Raw genomic sequence first — 21,362 nt, 5'->3', positions numbered from 1 at the left:
GGATGCCAGGCCTATGAGTTGTAGTACTGAGTCAGGAACTAGCTGTTCACCTCAAGGGCCACAGTCCTTGACTCAGTCTCAAGGTTATGGAGATGGCAGAGATAGAAAGGAAACTTGGAAAGCAAATAGGCACTGGACTTGGGGAAAGTTTTACAGAGTAACTTGGAATTATCTAATGGTATATATCATGTATCTTCGAATTTCATATTTACCTTACATGTCGGCTTAGAACTTTAGAGTTGAAAGGGGCCTTTGAGACCATTTAGACCAGGGGTTAGCCAACTTTTTCTTTAAATGGCCAGATAGTCAATATTTTAGTCTTTGAGAGAGAGATAGTCTCTGTCACAACTATTCAACTCTCCTGTTACTGTGGGGAAGCAGCAGTAGACAATACCTAAACAAAGGGGATGGCAGTGTTCCAAGAAAACTTATTTACAGAAACAGGCGGCAAGCTGGGATTTGATCTACAGGCTGTGGTTTGCCAATCCCTGATTTATACTAGTTCCCTCATTCTACAGGTGAAGGAACAGGCTCAGGAGTTTTAGGTGACTTACACAAGGTCCCATAACTAGGAAGTGATGGGTAACTCCTGGTAACCTCTTCCCTGCTTTTTCACAGAAGTAGGCTAAGGGGCAAGGAAAGTAAATGAACATTTATTGAGTGCCAGGAAAGCACTTTATTAAGCAGAGAGAGCTTATTTAATCCTCAGGATAATTGTCTCAAGTAGGTAGTATTATCCCCCATTTTGCAGATGAAACAGGGTTAAAGAGGTGAAATAACTTGCCAGAGATCACAGAGCTAGTAAGTGGTAGAGCTGAGATTTGAACCTGGTCTGGGTGGCTCCCAAATTCTCCTATTAACAGGATGCCCCTCTAAACCTTGATTTTGTTGTATTGTAAACATGTATTTCCTTATATTTTTCTCTTGTTGTTGTTTTACTTTTTTCTGTCCAGCTGTCTCTTCAAGAAATTCTTAGTTTCTTAATGTTCTAATGTCCAACATGTAGCACTGACCATACCAATATTAGTTTCTTTCCTCATCGATTTCTGGCTCAGGCAGCTATTCAGCTTGTTTTCTTTTGTACTAAACTTTTTTATTTATAAACTTTTTATTTTGGAGTAATTTTAGATTACAGAAAAGTTGCAAAGACAGTACAGAGAGTTCTTGTACACCCCTTACGTAGTTTCAGTTTCCCCTAACGTATCTCCCTGTGGGACGTTTGTCAAAGCTACAGTTTTTGTTGGCATATTACTATTAACTAAACTCCAGACTTCGTTTGGATTTCGCCACATTTTCCATTAATATCCTTTTTGGATTCCAGAATTCAATCCAGAATACCACATTGCATTTAGTTGTCATGTCTCCTTAGTGTCTTCTGGTGTGTGGCAGTTTCTCAGTCTTGCCTTGTCTTGCATGATCTTGACAGTTTGAAGGAGTACTGGTCAGGTATTTTGTAGAATATTCCGCAAATTGGCTTTGTCTGAAGTATTACTTATGATTAGATTGGAGTAATGGGCTTTTAGAAAGATTACCACAAAGGTGAAGTGCCCCTCTTACCACATCATACCTAGGGACACGTGATATCCACATGCCATCACTAGTGATGTTAACTAACATACAAAAATGTGTGTGGATTCTAAGTGTACAGCTCGGTAAATTATCACAACGTAAACATGACCATTGTAACACCCTCCAGGTCAAGAAGTAGAATGATTTTCTGTACCTAGAATCTTCCTTCTTTCTCAGAAGTAACCACTATCCTGAATGCTAATGCCACTGAGTAGTTTTCTCTCTTTTTGAACTTTATATAATTTGCATGATTAAGTATATATTTTGTGTGAATTTTTTGTTTTGTTTGTGAGATTCAGCTGTGTTGTGTGTAACAGTAGTTTGTTCATTTTTGTCGTGAGTATGGTCTACCATTATATGGGTAGACTATGATTTATAGATTCATTCTACTGTTGATGGATATTGGGTTGTCTCTAGCTTTTTAGCTATTATAAATAATGTTGCAAATAATTTTTGATGTACATATGAGCATACTTCCATTAGGTAAATATCTAGGATTGAGTTTCTTGGGTTGTAGAGTATGCTTATATTAAACTTGCAAAAGATACTATTAATTTTCCAAAGTGGTTCTAAAACTTTACATTCCCACCAGAACTTTAATGTTGTCTTTTTTTTTTTTTTCAGCCTTTCTAGTGGATATGTAGTGGTAGTTTTAATTTGCATTTCCCTAAGGATGTTGAATAATGACAGTTTTATTTCTAGCTTTCCCATTTTCATGTCATTTTTTTTCCTGCTTTACTGCACTGGCTAGGGCCTTCAGTACAGTATTGGATAGGAATGATGATAATGAGTGTCCTATCTTTCTGATCACAGAGGAAAAGCTTTCAGCACTTCTCCTTTAAAAATGATGTTTGCTGGGGCGCCTGGGTGGCTCAGTTGTTAAGCGTCTGCCTTTGACTCGGGTCATGATCCCAGGGTCCTGGGATCGAGCCCCACATCGGGCTCCCTGCTCTGCAGGAAGCCTGCTTCTCCCTCTCCCACTCCCCTTGCTTGTGTTCCCTCTCCCGCTGTGTCTCTCTCTGTCAGAGAAAGAAATCAAATGTTTAAAAAAAAAATTAAATGATGTTTGCTGTAGGTTTTTTAATAGATAGTCTGTATCACATTGAAGAAAGTCTCTTCTGATCCTAGTTTGTGGAGAGGGTTTTTGTTTTTGTGTTTTAAATGGATCCTTGAATTTTTGTCAAGTGACTTTCCAACCTTGTGATTATCACATGATTTTCCTACTTCATTCTGTTAATGTCCCGAATTGTATTCATTGATTTTTTCTGAATATTAAACCAACTTTGCATTTCTGGAATAAAGTTAACTTTGGCTGTAATATCCTTTTTTTTTTTTTAAATGTTTATTTATTCATGAGAGTCAGAGAGAGAGAGAGAGGGGCAGAGGCAGAGGGAGAAGCAGGCTCCCCGCCTAGCAGGGAGCCCGATGCGGGACTCAATCCAAGGACCCTAAGATCATGACCTGAGCCGAAGGCAGTCGCTTAACCATCTGAGCCACCGAGGCGCCCTGTAAATTCCTTTTTGAATGTTGGATTTGATATGCTAGTATTTGATTGGGATTTTTACATCTATGTTCATGAGAAACTTTGGCCTGTAATTTTTCCATCTTAAAAATGTTCTTGTCAGGTTTTGGTATCAAGATGATGCTGGCTTTAGGGGCGCCTGGGTGGCTCAGTCGTTAAGCGTCTGCCTTCGGCTCAGGTCATGATCGCAGGGTCCTGGGATCGAGCCCCGCATCGGGCTCCCTGCTCCGCGGGGAAGCCTGCTTCTCCCTCTCCCACTCCCCCTGCTTGTGTTCCTTCTCTCGCTGTGTCTCTCTCTGTCAAATAAATAAATAAAATCTTTAAAAAAAAAAAAAAAAAAAAAGATGATGCTGGCTTTATAAAACAAGTCAGGAAGTGTTACTTCTTTTTCTGTTCTCTGGAAGAGTTTACGTAAGCTTGATATTATTTCTTGCTTAAATTATTCATAGAATGCACCAGTGAAGCCATTCAATTCTGGAGTTTTCATTGTGGGAAGGTTTTAAGTTAAAGATGCAATTTCTTTATTAGATATAGGACTATTCAGATTTTCTACTTATTCTTATGTAAACTTGAGTATTTTTCTAGGAAATTGTCCACTTTATTTACATATTCCAATACATTGCTGTGAAGTTTTTTATAATATCCATTTACCTTTGTAGTGCTTGTTGGATCTGTAGTGATTTCACCTTTCCATTTCTGATATTGTTTGTGCTTTTTCTTTTTTTTAGAGATGTTATTTATTTATTTGACAGAGAGAAACACAGCGAGAGAGGGAACACAAGCAGGGGGAGTGGGAGAGGGCGAAGCAGGCTTCCCGCTGAGCAGGGAGCCCGATGCGGGGCTCGATCCCAGGACCCTGGGATCATGACCTGAGCCGAAGGCAGACGCTTAACAACTGAGCCACCCAGGCGCCTCTCGTGTGCTTTTTCTGTTATTTTTTTATCAGTCTTACTAGGTAGGGGTTAATCTTTTTTTTTCGTTCTTTTTTTTTTTTTTTTTTTTTTTTTTACATAAAACAGGGGCAGGTGCTTTATTTTCAATTTCTCCAGTGCAAAACCTGAGCCATGAAGTAGATGGGTGACTTGCTTCCAGTCTTCTGGTGGGAGCAGGCTGACTCACGGCTTCTGGCAAGCTGTGCAGCGAGGCTGATACTTGTGTCCTTAGCCATGGCCCTGTTGCGAGTGAGATCCAGAAAGAAATTGTGAAATTTTTATTTTTAGGAGTGTTTATTGAGGATTGGTGGACTTCTTGGGAATTTTCCCAAGTTTGATAATTAGGAAAAAAGAACACGTAAATTAGGTAAAATTTTATTTGTTTATTTACTAATTTATTTTTTTAAGATTTTATTTTAAGTAATCTCTACACCCAGTGTGGGGCTTGAACTCACAACCCTGAGATCGAGAGTCACATGCTGGTAGGGGTTAATCTTACTAGCCTTTTCAAAGAACTGGCTTAGCCTTTGTCAGTTCTGTATATTCATTTCTTATTATTTCATTAATTTCTCTGATTCTTTCTGAGTTTACTGTGGCATTTTCCTTGACTTGAGATGATTAGATCATAAATTTTTAGGCTTTGTTTTCTTCAATAGCTTTTGCTATAAATTTCCCTCTAAGCATAACTTTAGCTTTATCTCATAAGTTTTAATATGTTGTATTTTCATTAACATGCAGTTCAAAATATTTTCTGATTTCTTTTGATTTCTTCTTTGACTCACAGGTTTATATAGAGATGTATTGCTAGATTTCCAAATATTTGGGGGTTTTTTTTGTAATTTTCTTAATATAATTTATACTTTAGTTCTGCTGGGATCAGAGAATATACTCTATATAAGTTCAGTCATTTGAAATTTGTTGTGATTTGTTCTCTGGTTCAGCATATAATCTCTCTTGGTAAATGTTCCTTGTACACTTGAAAAGAATGTATATTTTGCAATTGTTGGATTCAGTACTATGTATATAATTTAGGCAAAAAATGTTAGTCTTGTTCAAATCTTTTGTACTCTTACTGATTTTATTTTATTTTATTTTATTTTATTTTATTTGTTTTTTGTTGTCCACTTGTTCTATTAGTTACTGAGAGAGGTATGTTAAAACTTATCAGTGTGGTAGGCAGAATTATGAGATAGCTCCAAAGATTCCTACCCTCGCTGTACATGCCTGGTGTAATAATAGCCTTCCTTTGAGTGTGAGTGGTACTGTGGATATAATTGATTTCACTCTTGTTATTAGGTAATAGATGACAAAGGTGAATGGGCTTTGCAGATGTAATTAAGGTCCCAAATTAGTTGAATTTGAGTTAATCGTTAATCAAAAGGGAAATTATCCTGAACAGGCCTGACCTAATCAGGTGAGCCCTTAAAAACTGGGCCCTTCCAGAAGGCAGAGAGATTTTGAAGCATGGGTCTTTCCTGTTGGCTTTGAATAAGCAAGCTGGCATGTTATGCTCAGGGCCAGGTGATACAGAATAGCAGGTAGTTTCTAGGAGCGGAGGGCCCCAGTTGGGCGACTGCAAGGAAATGAATTCTGACAATAACCAGTGAACTTGGATGAGGACCCCAAGCATAAGATGCATAACCTGAGATAGCAGCCACAGTTGACATGGTGTTTTTAGCCTGTGGGACCCGAGCAGAGGATCCAGTTCAGTCATACCCAGACTTCTTACCTTCAGAAACTATGGGATAATAAATGCATGTTGTTTTAAGCTGCTAATAGTAGAGCAATAGAAAACTAATAACTATGGTTGTGGATACATCTTTTTTCCATTTTAGTTCTGTTATTTTAAAAAATATGTTTTGAAGTTGGGTTATTAGGTGCACTTTTTTTGCCATTTTAAAAAATCGTCCATTACCTCTGATAATGCTGTGTGTCTTAAGGTCTATTTTAGTGATTTTAGTACAGCTATTTTAACTTTCTTTTACATATCTACATCTCTAAGATGTGCCTCTTGTACCTGATTGTGTTTTTTATCTGGTCAGTCTTTTAATATTAGATTATTTCATTTATTTATATTTAATGTAATTACTAATGTATTTGAGTTTAAATATACTGTGTTCTTTTTTTAAATTTTTTTTTTTTAAAGATTTTATTTATTTATTTGACAGAGAGTGACAGTGGGAGAGTGAACACAGGCAGGGGGAGAGGGAGAGGGAGAAGCAGGCTTCCTGCTGAGCAGGGAGCCCGATGCGGGGCTCGATCCCATAGGACCTGAGCCGAAAGCAGACACTTAATGACTTAGCCACCCGGGCGCCCCAATATACTGTGTTCTTATTTGTTTTTTATTTGTGCTCCTGAGCAAGTGTTCCTTTTTTTCTGTTCTTCTTAATTATCTTTTATTCTGTACCTCCCTTTCTTATTTATCATTTTTAGTGATTTACCCTAGAGATTAAATGATGCATCTCTGACTTAATTAAAATTTATTGTAAATTTTTATTTTTACCACTTCCTGGTCAATAAAAGAACCTTAGAATACTCAATTATCACCCTCTTGCCTTTCACACTATAGTTTTTGTGATTTTAATTTTGAACGTATTTTCTATCCCTGAAAACATTATTATTATTTTATATATTCAATTTTATTTTAGATTTACCTCCATTTTTACCTTTTCTCATTGTTCTTCATTTCTTCCTGCATCTTCATGCTTTCATCTGGGATCATTTTTCTTCTACCTGAAGAATTCCTTTTAGTATTTTTTTTAAATGAGGGATTACTACTGCTGAATTTTTTCAGATTTTTTTTGTTGTTCAAAAATGTATTTATCTACCCTTTTGAAGTACATATTCAGTGGATATAGAATTCTAGTCAACAGGTTTTTTTTTTTAATAACTTTTTTTTTAAGATTTTATTTATTTGAGAGAGAGAGAAAGAGCATGAGCAGAGGGAAGAGGCAGAGGGAGAAGCAGGATTCCTGCCGAGCAGGGAGAGCAGGGAGCCCGACGTGGGGCTCAACGTGGGGCTCGATCTCAGGACCCTGGGATCATGACCTGAGCCGAAGGCAGGTGCTTAACGACTGAGCCACCCAGGCGCCCAACAGGTTTTTTTTTTTTACCACTTTGAAGCTATCCTTCTTTTGCCTTCTATTGTTTCTGTTGAGAATGTAGCTGTTAGTCTTATTGTTGTTCCTTTCAAAGTGACTGTATGGCTTTTCCCCTTCTTTGGCTCCTTTTAAGATTTCTCTGTCTTTGATTTTCAGCGGTTTCCCAATAATGTGCCTAGATATGATTTTCTTTTCTTTCTTTTTTCTTTTTTTTTTTAAATTTATTTATTTGACAGAGAGAGACACAGCGAGAGAGGGAACACAAGCAGGGGGAGAGGGAGAAGCAGGCTTCCCACTGAGCAGGGGGAGCCCGATGCGGGACTCGATCCCAGGACGCTGGGATCATGACCTGAGCCAAAGGCAGATGCTTAACGACTGAGCCACCCAGGCGCCCCGATATGATTTTCTTTATAACTGTTCTCCACAGGGTTTATAGTGCTTCTTGAATCTATGGTTTGATGGTTTCATCGATTTTGGAAAATTCTCTCTGTACTGCTGCTGTAAGTTTTGCTCAGCTTCTCAGCCACAGGTCTGCTTTCAGAATTAGCAATTGCCTCCAAGACAGGCTTGCTCCAAAGGCCTGGCTAACCTTTCAGTTTCCCAATTCTTGTGACTGCCTCTCTCCCCCAGTTCTCACTGTCTTTGAGGTTCTCCAAAAGCCTTGAAACCAATTTTCTGTTGTTCTGCTTTTCTAGTTCTCGGCAAGAGGTTTGCTCCAACCACCTGGTGAACCATTACTGGAAATGAATCTCTTCTTTTGGTATTTGTAATCACTTCCTGCTTTTTAAAGCTGGAATAGATGGCAAGCTGACAAACATGCAAAATTGGATTTAAGTTAGTGGCTTCCCTACAGTATGAATCTATACCTACCTATGTCCTATATTTCTCATTAAGAGACAATGTCGAGACTCTTGAACAACATCAGTTTAGAGAACTTCTGGGGAGTTTTTTTTAATAGAGAGTGTGTTTTAAATGTGAGTGTTTAGATTAAGAAAAATGAGGTATACCCTTGCATTGTAATGTGAAATAATTACAATGCATCTCCCTCCTGCATACCTTTCCATATTTTACTGAGTGCCAGTGTTTTCCCTGTTGAGAGGAAACTGAGGAATTTCCTTCTCAGTGCTTCAAATGTCAGAGCCAAGCCAAAGTGAAATGTTGCTTTGAATTTTCAATTTATTTCTCTATATTTCAGCAGTACAATTTGGACAGAATTCACTTGCTCTAAGATTGTTTCACTGGCTAGCAGCAGATTGTATTTCTCCTTAGCTATAAGGCTTATTGTTTCTTCATAATTTGCGTTTTTGTGCATTTGCAGAGGGTGCTCGAGAGGAAGACCTAGATGCTGTGGAAGCTCAGATTGGTTGCAAGCTTCCTGATGATTATCGATGTTCGTATCGTATCCACAATGGGCAGAAGTTAGTGGTTCCTGGGTAAGAATGTTTGCCATTTGGGTTATTTTTAGTGACACACGTCATTTCCCAGAATGAAAATAAACAAATACAATTTGTAGTTACTCTTAACAGATTAAAGGAGTATAGGAATTCCCTCTTCTTCCTTATAAGAATCCAAAAGACAGAATCTATTGCTTGAATTTGATTTTCCCAAAATAAATACGTCTCATAAAAACAGCATTTTTATCAATGCATCTTTATACTTAAAATGAAGTCTGGTTGGGGTTGGGGTGCGTCCTGTGGTATATAGGGTGGATGTGTGTGCGAGTATATTTTAACTAAAACTGTTCAGAACCCTTGAGGTCTTTATCCTATTATAGGCCAGGTAAATTGTTTTGGAGAGCTTGATGTAAATTCTGTGTACCATACATGTAAAAAGCAATAATTTATTCAGAGCTACATACACTAAAGAAAATAGATTTTTGTCCTATTCAGGCATAGCTTGTAATTGAGTGGCCTATTTTTAAGAGGAAGTACTCATTGTGGAACCTTTTGGCAAAAGCAGACATACAGTAGCTGTCAAATTCATTCACAGTGTTGAAAGCTATATACTTTGGGCCTACTCCTTTTGTTCTTTTATGAAATTAAGCTATTTCATAAAAGAGACGTTGCACTCATGAAATGTTCATAAGAACTTAGGGAGAACTTTGCATTGTTCTTAATGGAACATGGTGTCTCTTTGTGTGTGAAGAATCATATGAGGCCTTGTTACCATTTTAGATCAGGGTTGAGTGACTACAGGGTGATCATCCTGAGATTATAAGGTAGTATGCAGAAATCAAATATTGGGCAGTTAGGATGAGATATGCCTAAATTACTAGCTGTTTTTTTCTAGTTTTTTTTCCCTATTGAACTGAAACTTGACAAAAATTGAAAAATTGTCATATCTCAAGAGCAAATAAGAGAGAACTTTATTAAAAGAGTTGCCCAGAATTGACACGACAAACAGGTCATAATTTCTTTTTTTTTTTTTTTTTTAAGATTTTATTTATTTGACAGAGACAGCAAGAGAGGGAACACAAGCAGAGGGAGTGTGAGAGGGAGAAGCAGGCTCCCCGCTGAGCAGGGAGCCCAATGTGGGGCTCGATCCCCGGACCCTGGGATCATGACCCGAGCCAAAGGCAGACGCTTAACGACTGAGCCACCCAGGCGCCCCCAGGTCATAATTTCTACGCAGGGATTTATATCTATCCACAGTCTAAACAGTGAGACTTTAGGATAGGAATCCTATCATCAAGGATTCCTTCCATCAAGGACCAATACCTTTGTTGTCATGTATATGCAATGAGATCAGTTTAGACCCCATGCATCCCAAGTTTATGAAAATTTGGGCAAGGTTTAGATTGATTTACATTAATATTGTCTGGGAGGATAGGATAAGCTAAAAGTTGTATCAAGATAAAGGTATCAGAGTTTTACCCCTTTAAACTTTAAAATAGTCGCACATGCATATATAGCAAAACACTAGCAAATCAGTATATCCCAGCAAGATAGTCTTGAAAGCAGTAAACTATTTTTCTTTTAAAAAGGCTTTTTAGACATTTTAGACATTTAGGCTTTTAAGTTAAATCAGAATCTTTCCACTCGAGTTTGAATGTAAAGAAATTGTAATGTTTTTGGTGATTGACATGTTAATCAGTTCTTATAAAGCTGTCAGTAGGAAATTATCATTCATCAAAAAGATGAAGCACGGCTGTTTGTTTGGCACTGAAATTGATTAAATTTTTGTCTGTGCTCTCAGGTTGTTGGGAAGTATGGCGCTGTCCAATCACTATCGTTCGGAGGATTTGTTAGACGTCGATACAGCCGCTGGAGGCTTCCAGCAGAGACAGGGACTGAAATACTGTCTCCCTTTAACTTTTTGCATACATACTGGTTTGAGTCAGTACATAGCAGTGGAAGCTGCGGAGGGCCGAAACAAAAATGAAGTTTTTTACCAATGTCCAGTAAGTAGGAAGGGTGTTTAAATGCGGCTATAAGATATGTTCTGATGAGTGTATAAATGTGTGCAGTAGGAGTTTTCAGGGCTGTAGAATGGGCATAGAGCATTATACAATTTGATTATAGACCCATCTAATTAGAGGGCTAATATTCAGTCATAATATTCTGACATTATGGAATGCCAAAGGAAAATTTTACCTGTGGACAAACAATGCAAACCATTGTGCACACAGAGGGAAGGCTGTGATACATGTTAAGGCAATTTAAGTTTAAGAAAAACTAAAGTGATTTGTTGAAGTAATTATAATATACATTTCTAACTTAAAAAATTTAGCTTTTGAACATCATTTGACTCAAGTTCTGAGTGCAATAGAAACTTTTTAAACTCTTCATTACATAGTTGAGTTGCTGAAGTGTGGATCCATTTTTAGGAGGCTTTTGTTAAGATTTAAATATGATCACAGAAAATGTGGTATTTGGTTTCATTCTTATTTCTTCAGTTCTTTGTAATTTCTCAGTTGTAGATCTTCTGGCTTCATTTTTGCCAAAATGTGAACTTTTAACTTAAAAGAGGAATTTAAAATAGAAAATCATAGATACCCGAGACATGTGACTCCATATAACATTGGAAATATTTAAAGAGCTTTCATAGTTTTATTTTTTTCCTAAATATTTTCATGCATTTTAGCTCATTTTTCACTTGATACCTCTGTAAGATTGTAGGATGAGGGCTTAGTGAGAGAAGTGACCAACCTAGAATTGTTCAGGTCTCTTGACTCCGAATCTAAAGCCCTTTCTTAATAGGCATATATATCATCTTACCTTAACTTCCCAACTAAAGGGTAATTTTTTAGTTCGCTGTAACCGTAATCGCAGTACATAAGTGTTTTTTAACTGTTACTGAGAAGTGCCTGGCACTCTTCTTTTTAGAAAGGACCTAAATATAGAAATCATAAGAGCAGGGACTGAAAAGTATGAGTAATGTCCGAGTGTTGGTTAGAGCACTTGTTATTTTTATCTATTCTGCCTTGTCTCCAGGGAAGGATACAGATAATGAACAATGAGAAATTAAGTAAAATGTCTTTTTCTCAATTACAATATTCTTTTTCTCACCTAGGACCAAATGGCTCGGAATCCAGCTGCTATTGACATGTTTATCATAGGTAGGAGAAAAAATAGTCTTCCTTTTCCTTTCTTCTTCCTGGTTAAAAAAATTAAATTGGTAAAAATTTTGCAGTTACTTGATCAGCTGGCAATTTATACTTGTCTTTCTTAAAGTTTGCTGGTTTATAAAATACTGTATCTAGGCTCTCATTTGAATAGCCCTTGTACTTTGTGTGAATTTGTTTTCTACTTGGAAAAAAAGCCATGCCCTATATAATCTTGTGCTCTTAGGACTTTGCTGTAGAACAGGAGAATGAATAGAATTACTGTGAGTATGTATATAGTTACCTTACACATTGCATGCATTTTCCATCAATCATGTTAATACATAATTGGAGACAGATAGATAAAACAACTTTATACCTATAAAGTTTGTGGTGCCGATGATGGGAAAATACTGATAAATCACTAGAGATCTCAGAACAGCAGTCTTCAGAGACCAGTATAAACTGGGCTCCATGAACTCTTTGGCTCAACTACTTTTTCTTGGCCTTCCAAGATATTTCTCATAGGATTTTGAGAACAATCCAGTTTGTTTGCAATTGCAGCTCACCCCTTTGCTGTTCATCCAGCTACGCTCTGTGAGTTTCTTACTCTTGGTTTGGTGCTGCTCTGACATGGTGTGGAAGGCTCCACCGCTACAGCAGGTTCTAAGATCTGATGAATACTATTCTGGTAGCTGGGATTTCTCCTGCAATAAGAGAGCAAAGCAAAAGATTTGAGATGCACTGAGGGAGGAGAGGTGAAATGGGATGTTAGTGCTGGGAGGAGAGACAAGAAAGTGGCTTCCTTTAAGCTGCCTTGATAAAACCCTAGTGCTACCAAAGAGATGGCAAGGTAACAGGCTTACTTTAAAAGGTAAACTACCTCGGGATGTATAAAAATCCGGCTTGATTCAACGAAGTTTGACACTCTTGGAATTTTTGGTAAAACACAAGATGGAATCTCCTGGTATTCAGTGAATTATTAATAGATATTTGAAAAAACTAGAATCTGTGTTCAGGTAAGTTGAGTGGTGAAGACTGCATAGAAAAGACTGTCCTCATTTTAAAGAACACACTTGGGTGTGTATTATTATAAATTAAGGTACCTTAAAATACCCCATGCCAATTTCATTTTTATGTAAACCATGAAAAATTTGTGGTTTTTTTACTGTAACATTTTATTCCAGGAAATATACAAAATGATGTTTTAAACTTTATAGGGAAATCACTAGTTTTAAAAACAAAATTGTAGCTTCTATGAATTTTAATGACCTTATTCATGTGCCTCTTTAGTATCTTGTTCAGAGTGGATAGATGGTAGGTAATCATTTAAATAGAACATTCAATAATTAAAGGATTAGAATTGGCCATTCATTAGTAGATGTTGAGAAAAGAGCCAACTATTGTAGCTTACCTTCTCTTGGTTGATGCCTTTAAAATTTTAAAGCTATAAACCCTAAGACCCAAGCTTAAATTGTATCTTCTATTATTCCCTAAATAGAATAATAAGTAAATACTATAAATTTAGCTCCAATGTTCAGCATGGCAGAGTGTGAGAACCTTGTTAATAGAAACAAGATTACAGAGAAATTCAGTGAATAACATTGATTCAGGGACTAATATTGCCAGGCACTGATTGTATTAATAATAGATGTGGGGGTCTGAGAAAGTTATGTTGTTTTACCTAGAAGGGGTGAACATAATTCATGTAAATACTTGTCCAGTGATCCACTCACTAGATCACGAATGTGTGGTCTGGTCTGGACTGGACTTTGAGCTGGTCACTGAGAATATGGAGAACCACTCTGCATTTGAATCTGCCGTGGTGCAACTAGACTACTTTGGGATTGGTTTGATGCCCAGAACTGTACAGTGCCATACCCCTGTTAGATGCCCGGGCTGAGCCTGGCTTCTGCCAGAATTTTATGCATGAGTCAGGAGGTACCTGGGCCAAGGGTATATACCCTGATTGTCTGAGGATAGGTGCTGATATTTTTCCTGTAGTTTCTTCCTAGACATAGCTGTATGTGTATCTCCTTTGTTCCGTATGTTCTAGAAATTACAGACAGAAGAAGGCTTTTCATTCTTGTACCAGCACAAAATAAAGTTTAAATCTGTTATTTAATTATAAATGTATAAAGTAGTTTGAAGGTAGATGGAGGGTTCCCTAGCAAGGTAGTTGGGAATGAGATGGATAGAATTGAGAATAGAAATTGACCTGATAATGGACTAGTAGAATTATAAGTGTTTATAGTTTTGATCTCGTATCTTAAGCATAGAGAAATTATCATTGTTTCCTGTATAGATTTTACAAAAATTATTTGTCCTTTTCTTCTTCCCCACCCCTTCCTGGTTTATAGGTGCTACTTTTACTGACTGGTTTACTTCTTATGTCAGCAATGTTGTATCGGGTGGTTTCCCAATCATCAGAGACCAAATTTTCAGGTATTTCACTCAGGACTAAAATGATTGTAAATCAGAAAAAAACATTAGTTACACATCTTGAGATGAAGTTTCAAAGAAGGTTAATAACAGAACCTCTCATTATCTTAAGTGCCACTGTGTTAGTCCCACTTTAAAGCCACATTCAAACACTTGAATAGCCAATATTTTTCTTATCTTGAAGGATCCAGAGAATAAATTGATTTTTATTTCGAAGTTATAGCTCTATGGTATAGTTTCTTTTTATACATAGTTTCTTTTTGGGGGGGGAAAAGACTGCTTGCCAGTTAATGGATTTATCATGAATAGCAAGTCAGTAACTGTTAACTCTTGGCGAATATTATATATCATCTATAAATGAAACATGCAGGTATTATAGATAGTATTAGAGGTCATATTGGTTCACAGTAGCCTGGTTGGCAGAAATGATAGATTAATTATAAATTAGAGGTCTCTAGAATAACACACCAACACATTTTATTGTCAGAGCCACTGTTTTCAGATGTCCCAAAAGTTTCCTGGCTCTGAAAACTGAGATAAGCTCTTTTTAGTTTCCAGTTTAATTGCTGAATCATTATTCGAACCACTGATCATTGAGCCTCGATGCTGTCATTACTGGTCTGAAGTCTTCCAAGGTTTTCTGGTTTGCTTGTAATTTATAATTTTCTTCTAAGCATCATAGGACTATACCTTTAAGTTCCCAAATATGGTTTAAATTTTTGATCGTAAGGTAAAATATAAGCTATTTTGCATTGTATCTTGAAATCTTTTATCTTATAGACTTGAAGTTAGTTGATTTAAAAAATGTTTAATGTTTTAAAATTATCTAGATATGTTCATGATCCAGAGTGTGTGGCAACAACTGGGGACATTACCGTTTCAGTTTCTACATCGTTTCTGCCAGAACTTAGCTCTGTCCATCCGCCCCACTACTTCTTCACATACCGAATCAGGTGAGAGATGTAAATGGGGTACAGCCTGTCGATGTGTTGGTGTAGCCTCCCTTTGACATGGTCCATCAGACATATTTTGAAAGACAGCTTTTTGCCGAGGTGTGGAGGAAGGTGGATAACAAAATTTTTTCTCATCTAGTATAATACTACATAATTTTATAATTTTATAATCTAGTATAATCTAGTATCTTGAGTTTACAGTAACCTCCAAGTTACTTAAGTTATTTCTTGCAAATGTACTGTGTTTAAAGAATTGTGCCAGGTACTTCGTGAGGTGGGCACTAAGTTATAATCATCATGAAAGCTGTCTATAAGAGTTGCATTTAGAAGCTATCAAATTGTTCAAGATAAAACCAGGCGTTTTAAATTTCACTTAGGCTATCTATATTGATTAAAACTCTAATAAATATTTATCGGTGCTGCCTGTATATTAGGCATGGTGTTAAGCATTGACTTTGGTTAAATAAAAAACAAACATTAAATTCACTTTAATACTCTGTGCGATGACATAAAGATAACTCATTGCTTTAAAATATTAAGAATACTGGGCGCCTGGGTGGCTCAGTCGTTGAGCGTCTGCCTTCGGCTCAGGTCATGATCCCAGGGTCCTGGGATCGAGTCCCACATCGGGCTCCCTGCTCGGCAGGAAGCCTGCTTCTCCCTCTCCCACTCCCCCTACTTGTGTTCCTGCTCTCGCTATGTCTCTCTCTGTCAAATAAATAAATAAAATCTTTAAAAATAAATAAATAAATAAAATAAAATAAAATATTAAGAATACTTTGTTTTTAGATATATTTTTATATAATTTATGATATATTACAGATATTTTAAAAATACATATATATGCATACATACATACTGGAATTATTTTTGCTATGTATACTAACCAGGGAGCATCCTAGGATTTTGGTATTATATGCAGCCTTTGATATGTCCAGTTACACATGTACAGATGTTTGTTATTTTAATTGTTTAATTCAGATCCTATGTAAGATTGAAACATGCTTAGAATAGTAACACTGACACTTGCTTATAGGGTACTCCAAAAGAAAATAAGAGACAGCAGATTCCTAGAGAAAGGGGGGAAATAATAGTACTGGGAAAGAGTCAAGGTGTAATCCTAGTAACTGATTGGTGACATTTTTCTTTGAGCTTTCTAGAAGTTAATGGAAAAAAGGAAAATGCCTTCAGTCTCAGTTTTTTAATAAAAATTTTTAAAGAGGGGCGCCTGAGTGGCTCAGTCGTTAAGCGTCTGCCTTCGGCTCAGGTCATGGTCCCAGGGTCCTGGGATCCAGCCCCGCATCGGGCTCCCTGCTCGGCGGGAAGCCTGCTTCTCCCTCTCCCCCTCCCCCTGCTTGTGTTCCCTCTCTCGCTGTGTCTCTCCCTGTCAAATAAATAAATAAAATCTTTAAAAAAAAAAAAATTTTTTTTTAAAGAAAACTAAAAATTTTTATTGCACTTTATCTGGGAAGCATTTCGTACATTGATCTTTACTTGAAGAGCCCAAAATTATTATCACCAATGTGTTCATACATTTTTATGTTCCCCATTCTATTGTTGATTCTCGGCAAGTCAAGTGTGCAAATTGGGTAAAGGCATTTATGTGGGAGAGTCAAGCTAATCAGGCCCATAATTTTGAGAACTTTCAGAAATAGGTGGTTAACACAGACTTTAGTCCAAATAATTTAGCTCTTAAGCAAAAGAAACCAAATCAGGTCAGATTTGTGTCTCTACCACCCCATTTCCTTCTCCAGGATTGAAATGTCAAAGGATGCACTTCCTGAGAAGGCTTGTCAGTTGGACAGTCGCTATTGGAGAATAACAAATGCTAAAGGTGATGTAGAAGAAGTTCAAGGACCTGGAGTAGTTGGTATGTATGTAACTCAAGATTTGGGTTTATAGATCAGGTGCCTCTAAGACATTTTGGAGAGCATATATGTGACATACAGCTTGGAAAAGGCACGATGTAGTTAGTGGATAAGACTGTATTTTTATTTAAAGATCTATCTATTAGAGAGAGAGAGAGAGAGCATGACTGGGAGGAGGGGCAGAGGGAGAGGGAGAGAGAGAATCTCAAGCAGATGCCCTGCTGAGCCTGGAGCCTGACATGGGGCTCGATTTTACCACCCATGAGATCATGACCTGAGCCGAAACCACGAGTTGGACGCTTAACCATCTGAGCCACCCAGACGCTCCAAGACTGTATCTTTTAATAGCTATGTTTACAATATGAAAGATATTATAGATTCTCGGCTTCTTGTAACTCCAATACTTTGCTTCATAAATATAATGTGTAAAGATCATTATCCTATTAGTTTAGTACCTTAAACATGAACTTTTCTAAAATTACAGCAAACGGGGGCGCCTGGGTGGCTTAGTCGTTAAGCGTCTGCCTTCGGCTCAGGTCATGATCCCAGGGTCCTGGGATCGAGCCCCACATCAGGCTCTCTGCTCGGCGGGAAGCCTGCTTCTCCCTCTCCCACTCCCCCTGCTTGTGTTCCCTCTCTCGCTGTCTCTCTCTGTCAAATTAATAAATAAATAAATAAATAAATAAATAAATAAATAAATAAAATTACAGCAAACGGTTATTCAGGGATTGATTTTCCATTCTGTGGGTCACCTGAGTTCCTTGTTAGCTTCTTAAGTTCATCATCTTTTTTAGCTGGATAATTATTCACTGTCATATTCTGTAGGGTTACCAGGCATAGGGCAGAAAGAGAAAATAAATTTCATATTGGTCATCTTTTTGAAATTTGGGGGAAATGTTAAAATCAGTAGCACAGATTCTTATTTGTGGATTTCAGTCATCGTTAGCTCTGGTTGTCATTGACCGTTAGCTTTTTAAAAGATTTCGATTATCGGGGCGCTTTAGATTTTTTTTTCTAATTGTGCATTTACTTTAACATAGTTTATATAATCTCATAGAGGACATATCTTATTTGCTATAATGAAGAACTGAGTTTTATACTTTGGTTTCTTATTACTGTTTTCTCTGCAGGTGAATTTCCAATCATCAGCCCAGGTCGGGTATATGAATACACAAGTTGTACCACATTTTCTACAACATCAGGATATATGGAAGGATATTATACCTTCCATTTTCTTTACTTTAAAGACAAGATCTTTAATGTTGCTATTCCCCGATTCCATATGGCTTGTCCAACATTCAGGGTGTCTATAGCCCGATTGGTGAGTTAAATTTTCCTCTGGGACTGATTTCCATGCTTTGTAGAATTAACTCCACAGAGGGATTTTGTTGATTAGCCAGACAAATGGTTTATAAATGGTGTTCCAGAGAACCCTAGAGATTCTGAGGAAATATCGTGGGAGGCCATGTGAATATGTGGGGGTGGTGGATAATAAGCTAGACTCCATACACTTCAATCAGAATAACTCTACTCTGTTTAGCTGTTTTTTGTTTTTTTTGTTTGTTTTTAATAGATGTCATTTTTTTTTAGCAGTTTTAGATTCATAGAAAATTGAGCAGAAGGTACAGAAATTTTCCAAATACCCCCCACCCCCATGCACGCACAGACTTCCTTCCTCATCATCAATCTCCCACCAGAGTGGTATTTTTGTTACAGTTGATGAACCTACATTGGAACATCATAATCACCCCAAGTCCATAGTCTACATTAGGGTTTACTCTTGGTGTTGTACGTTTTTTGGGTTTGGACAAGTGTATAATGACCCGTATCCACCATCATAGTATCATGTAGAGAGGTTACTGGTTTTAAAGGTTCAGCCTCTTTTCCACTATTTCCAAAAAAAATTCTGTGGCCTAATGAGAAACACCACACTAGACCAGTTAAAATAGGCTTTATTTTATTTCATTAAGATTAGAAAAGCAATTTCATGCAGTGTTTTTGCTAAAAATCCCAATTTTGTATAATAATAACAAATGTCCTAGAGAGAGACTACTAAAAGTGCAAGTCTACCCGTTAAATCCTCTTTGTAGTCATCTCTCTTTGGGATCATTTCCTAAGTCAACTAGGTATAATTTTAAAATCTCACTTTTAGGATTACTTTATGATAGTGGCAGTACCCTAATCTTATGGATTATAAAATGAATAAAGAGAATTATGAGGCTCCTGCTATACAATAGAAATAAATTATGACTCATATATCCAGAATGTGACTGAGTGGTAGGTGTTGAATGTTCAGAAAGGGCCCTCTGGCTCCTGGGAAGATGGACATAGGATTAGTCTGACCCAGAGCTGACACATTCCCAACTCCAGTTTGGAAAGAGAAGGATGATATGAGACTTTAGGCCATTATGCTTGCATATCTGGTGAAAAGGATCTACCGTCTGGGTTTGGAAGTGAAGTTTAGCTTCCCTCCCAGTGCAGGAGTACTTTCTACTGTATATTTCCAGTACTAGGAATTTGTTACTTCTTATAACAGTCTCCTGTTTTTGACTAGTCCAGATTCTGTCTGAGATTGGTTATCATCCATGAATGTTTGATATAGGTCATTAGTGAAGCCATCTGGGGCTAGAGTTCTCTGTGGGAAAGTTTGAAATAGTTTAATTTCTTTCATATATTTCCTACTTCTTATTCCACTTTTGGTCATTTGTGTCTTTCAAGGAAGTTGTCCATTTTGTCTAAATGTTGAATTATTGACATAAAATTATTTATAATATTCCCTTGATATCCTTTTAATGGCCATAAGAACTATAGTCATATGTCCTTTTTTGCTCCTAATAGTGGTAATTTATATCTTCTCTTGATGAGTTTACCTAAGGGGTTTATCTCTTTTGTTAGTCATTTGAAAGAACAACTTTGGGTTTCACTGGGTTTCTCTACTGTTTCCTGATTTTCTATTTCATTGATTTCTGTGGTTTTCTTTATTTCTCTCCTCCTACTTACTTTGGGATTCATTTGCTTTTTTACCAGCTTCTTAGGTAGAAGTTTAGATTATTAATTTTAGGCCTTTCTTTTCTCTAAAGCACTATTTTGGCTGTATTTCATAAATTTTGATGTGTTGTTTTCATTAACATTTAATTCAAGATATTCTGGGATTTCCCTTGTAATTTAATTTTGATCTGTAACTTTTCTAGGAATGTGTTAATTTTCAAACATTTGGAGGTTTTCCAGTTAACTTTTGTTTACTGATTTCTAATTTTGTTATGGTTAGAGAACTCGCTGTGTGTAATTTCAATCCTTTTAAAGGTTTTATGTCCCAGCATTATGGTCTGTCTTGATTACTAATCCCTGTGTATTTGAAAAGAATGTATATTCTGCTAATTGAGGGAATATTACCTATAAATGAAAGTTCAAATTGGTTGACAGTTTTTCAAGTCTTCTATATATTATTATTATTATTTTTTTTTTGGTCCTTGTTCTCTGAAAGATGATTGTTGAAATCTCCAACCATAATTACAGTTTTGTCTATTTCTCTTTTAAATTTTATCAGATATGCTTCATGTGTGTTGAAGCTCTATAATTATATGCAGATATGCTTAGGATGATTATGTCTTTTTAATGAAGTGCTTTCTTTTATTATTATGAAATCTCTCTCTTTGATAATATTTCTTGTCCTAAAATTGCTAATATTCCTGACCTACAGTGTAAAGAATGTTGAGGTTTGTTTGGGCAGGCAGTTAAGTTACTATGGGGTCAGCTTGATCCTGGTGAGACTTGTTTTTAATGTTTGTTAGGGTGGGTATAAAGTAGTCTTTAATTTAGGATAGCAGTTCTCAAACATTTTGGTCTCGTGGCTCCCTTAAGCTTTTAAAAGTTGTTGAGGACTCCAAAGAACTTTTGTTGATGTGGGTTATGTCAGTATTTATCATGTTAGAAATGAAAACTGAGAAATTTTATAGTATTTACTTACTCTTTTTTTAAAGTTTACAATTTTTAAATTTATAATTTTAAATTATAATAATAAACTCATTACATGTTCAACCCTCTTAACTATGTTCTTACTTATTTAGAGTTTTAATTTCCTCCCAACCACAAATACGCATATAAAATTTTGACCTGCCTTGTGGAAAATGTTTCTCTCTCAAGGATGAGATATCAATACAAAGAAATGAGAATTCTGGACTTACTTCTAATCAACATGAAAGAGGCAGTGGGGATTGTATTTGTATGGTGTTGTATTTGTATTGTACCTTTCCTGTTGAAATACTAGTTTTCTTGATATGGAAACTGAATTGTTCTTCTTTTTTGTGCCCTAACCATATGATAATTATTGTACTTAATACTTCCTTTTGCTTTATACTTTGAATGTCACTACAAAATATACTTTTGGTTTCTCTTAAGCCTTTTCTTGCTCTAGGTGGTTTGTTGTTTGCTT

The 21,362-nt window shown here is 36.6% G+C and overlaps 1 protein-coding gene across 1 annotated transcript in view; it reads left to right on the top strand.

Moving 5' to 3' along the window:
* FBXO3 (F-box protein 3) overlaps positions 1–21,362 on the top strand; it is a 32,695-nt gene that overhangs the window by 8,181 nt on the left and 3,152 nt on the right. The window contains exons 4-10 of the mRNA XM_032413889.1: positions 8,443–8,557; positions 10,320–10,524; positions 11,637–11,682; positions 14,028–14,112; positions 14,940–15,062; positions 16,817–16,932; positions 18,061–18,251. Coding sequence (XP_032269780.1) covers positions 8,443–8,557; positions 10,320–10,524; positions 11,637–11,682; positions 14,028–14,112; positions 14,940–15,062; positions 16,817–16,932; positions 18,061–18,251 — 881 coding nt within the window. The remainder of the gene's footprint in view (positions 1–8,442; positions 8,558–10,319; positions 10,525–11,636; positions 11,683–14,027; positions 14,113–14,939; positions 15,063–16,816; positions 16,933–18,060; positions 18,252–21,362) is intronic.

This window comes from Phoca vitulina, unplaced genomic scaffold, assembly GCF_004348235.1.
Source record: "Phoca vitulina isolate PV1807 unplaced genomic scaffold, GSC_HSeal_1.0 scaffold16, whole genome shotgun sequence".
NCBI classification, from domain to species: Eukaryota; Metazoa; Chordata; class Mammalia; order Carnivora; family Phocidae; genus Phoca; species Phoca vitulina.
This window is presented reverse-complemented; position numbering and strand designations above follow the sequence as displayed.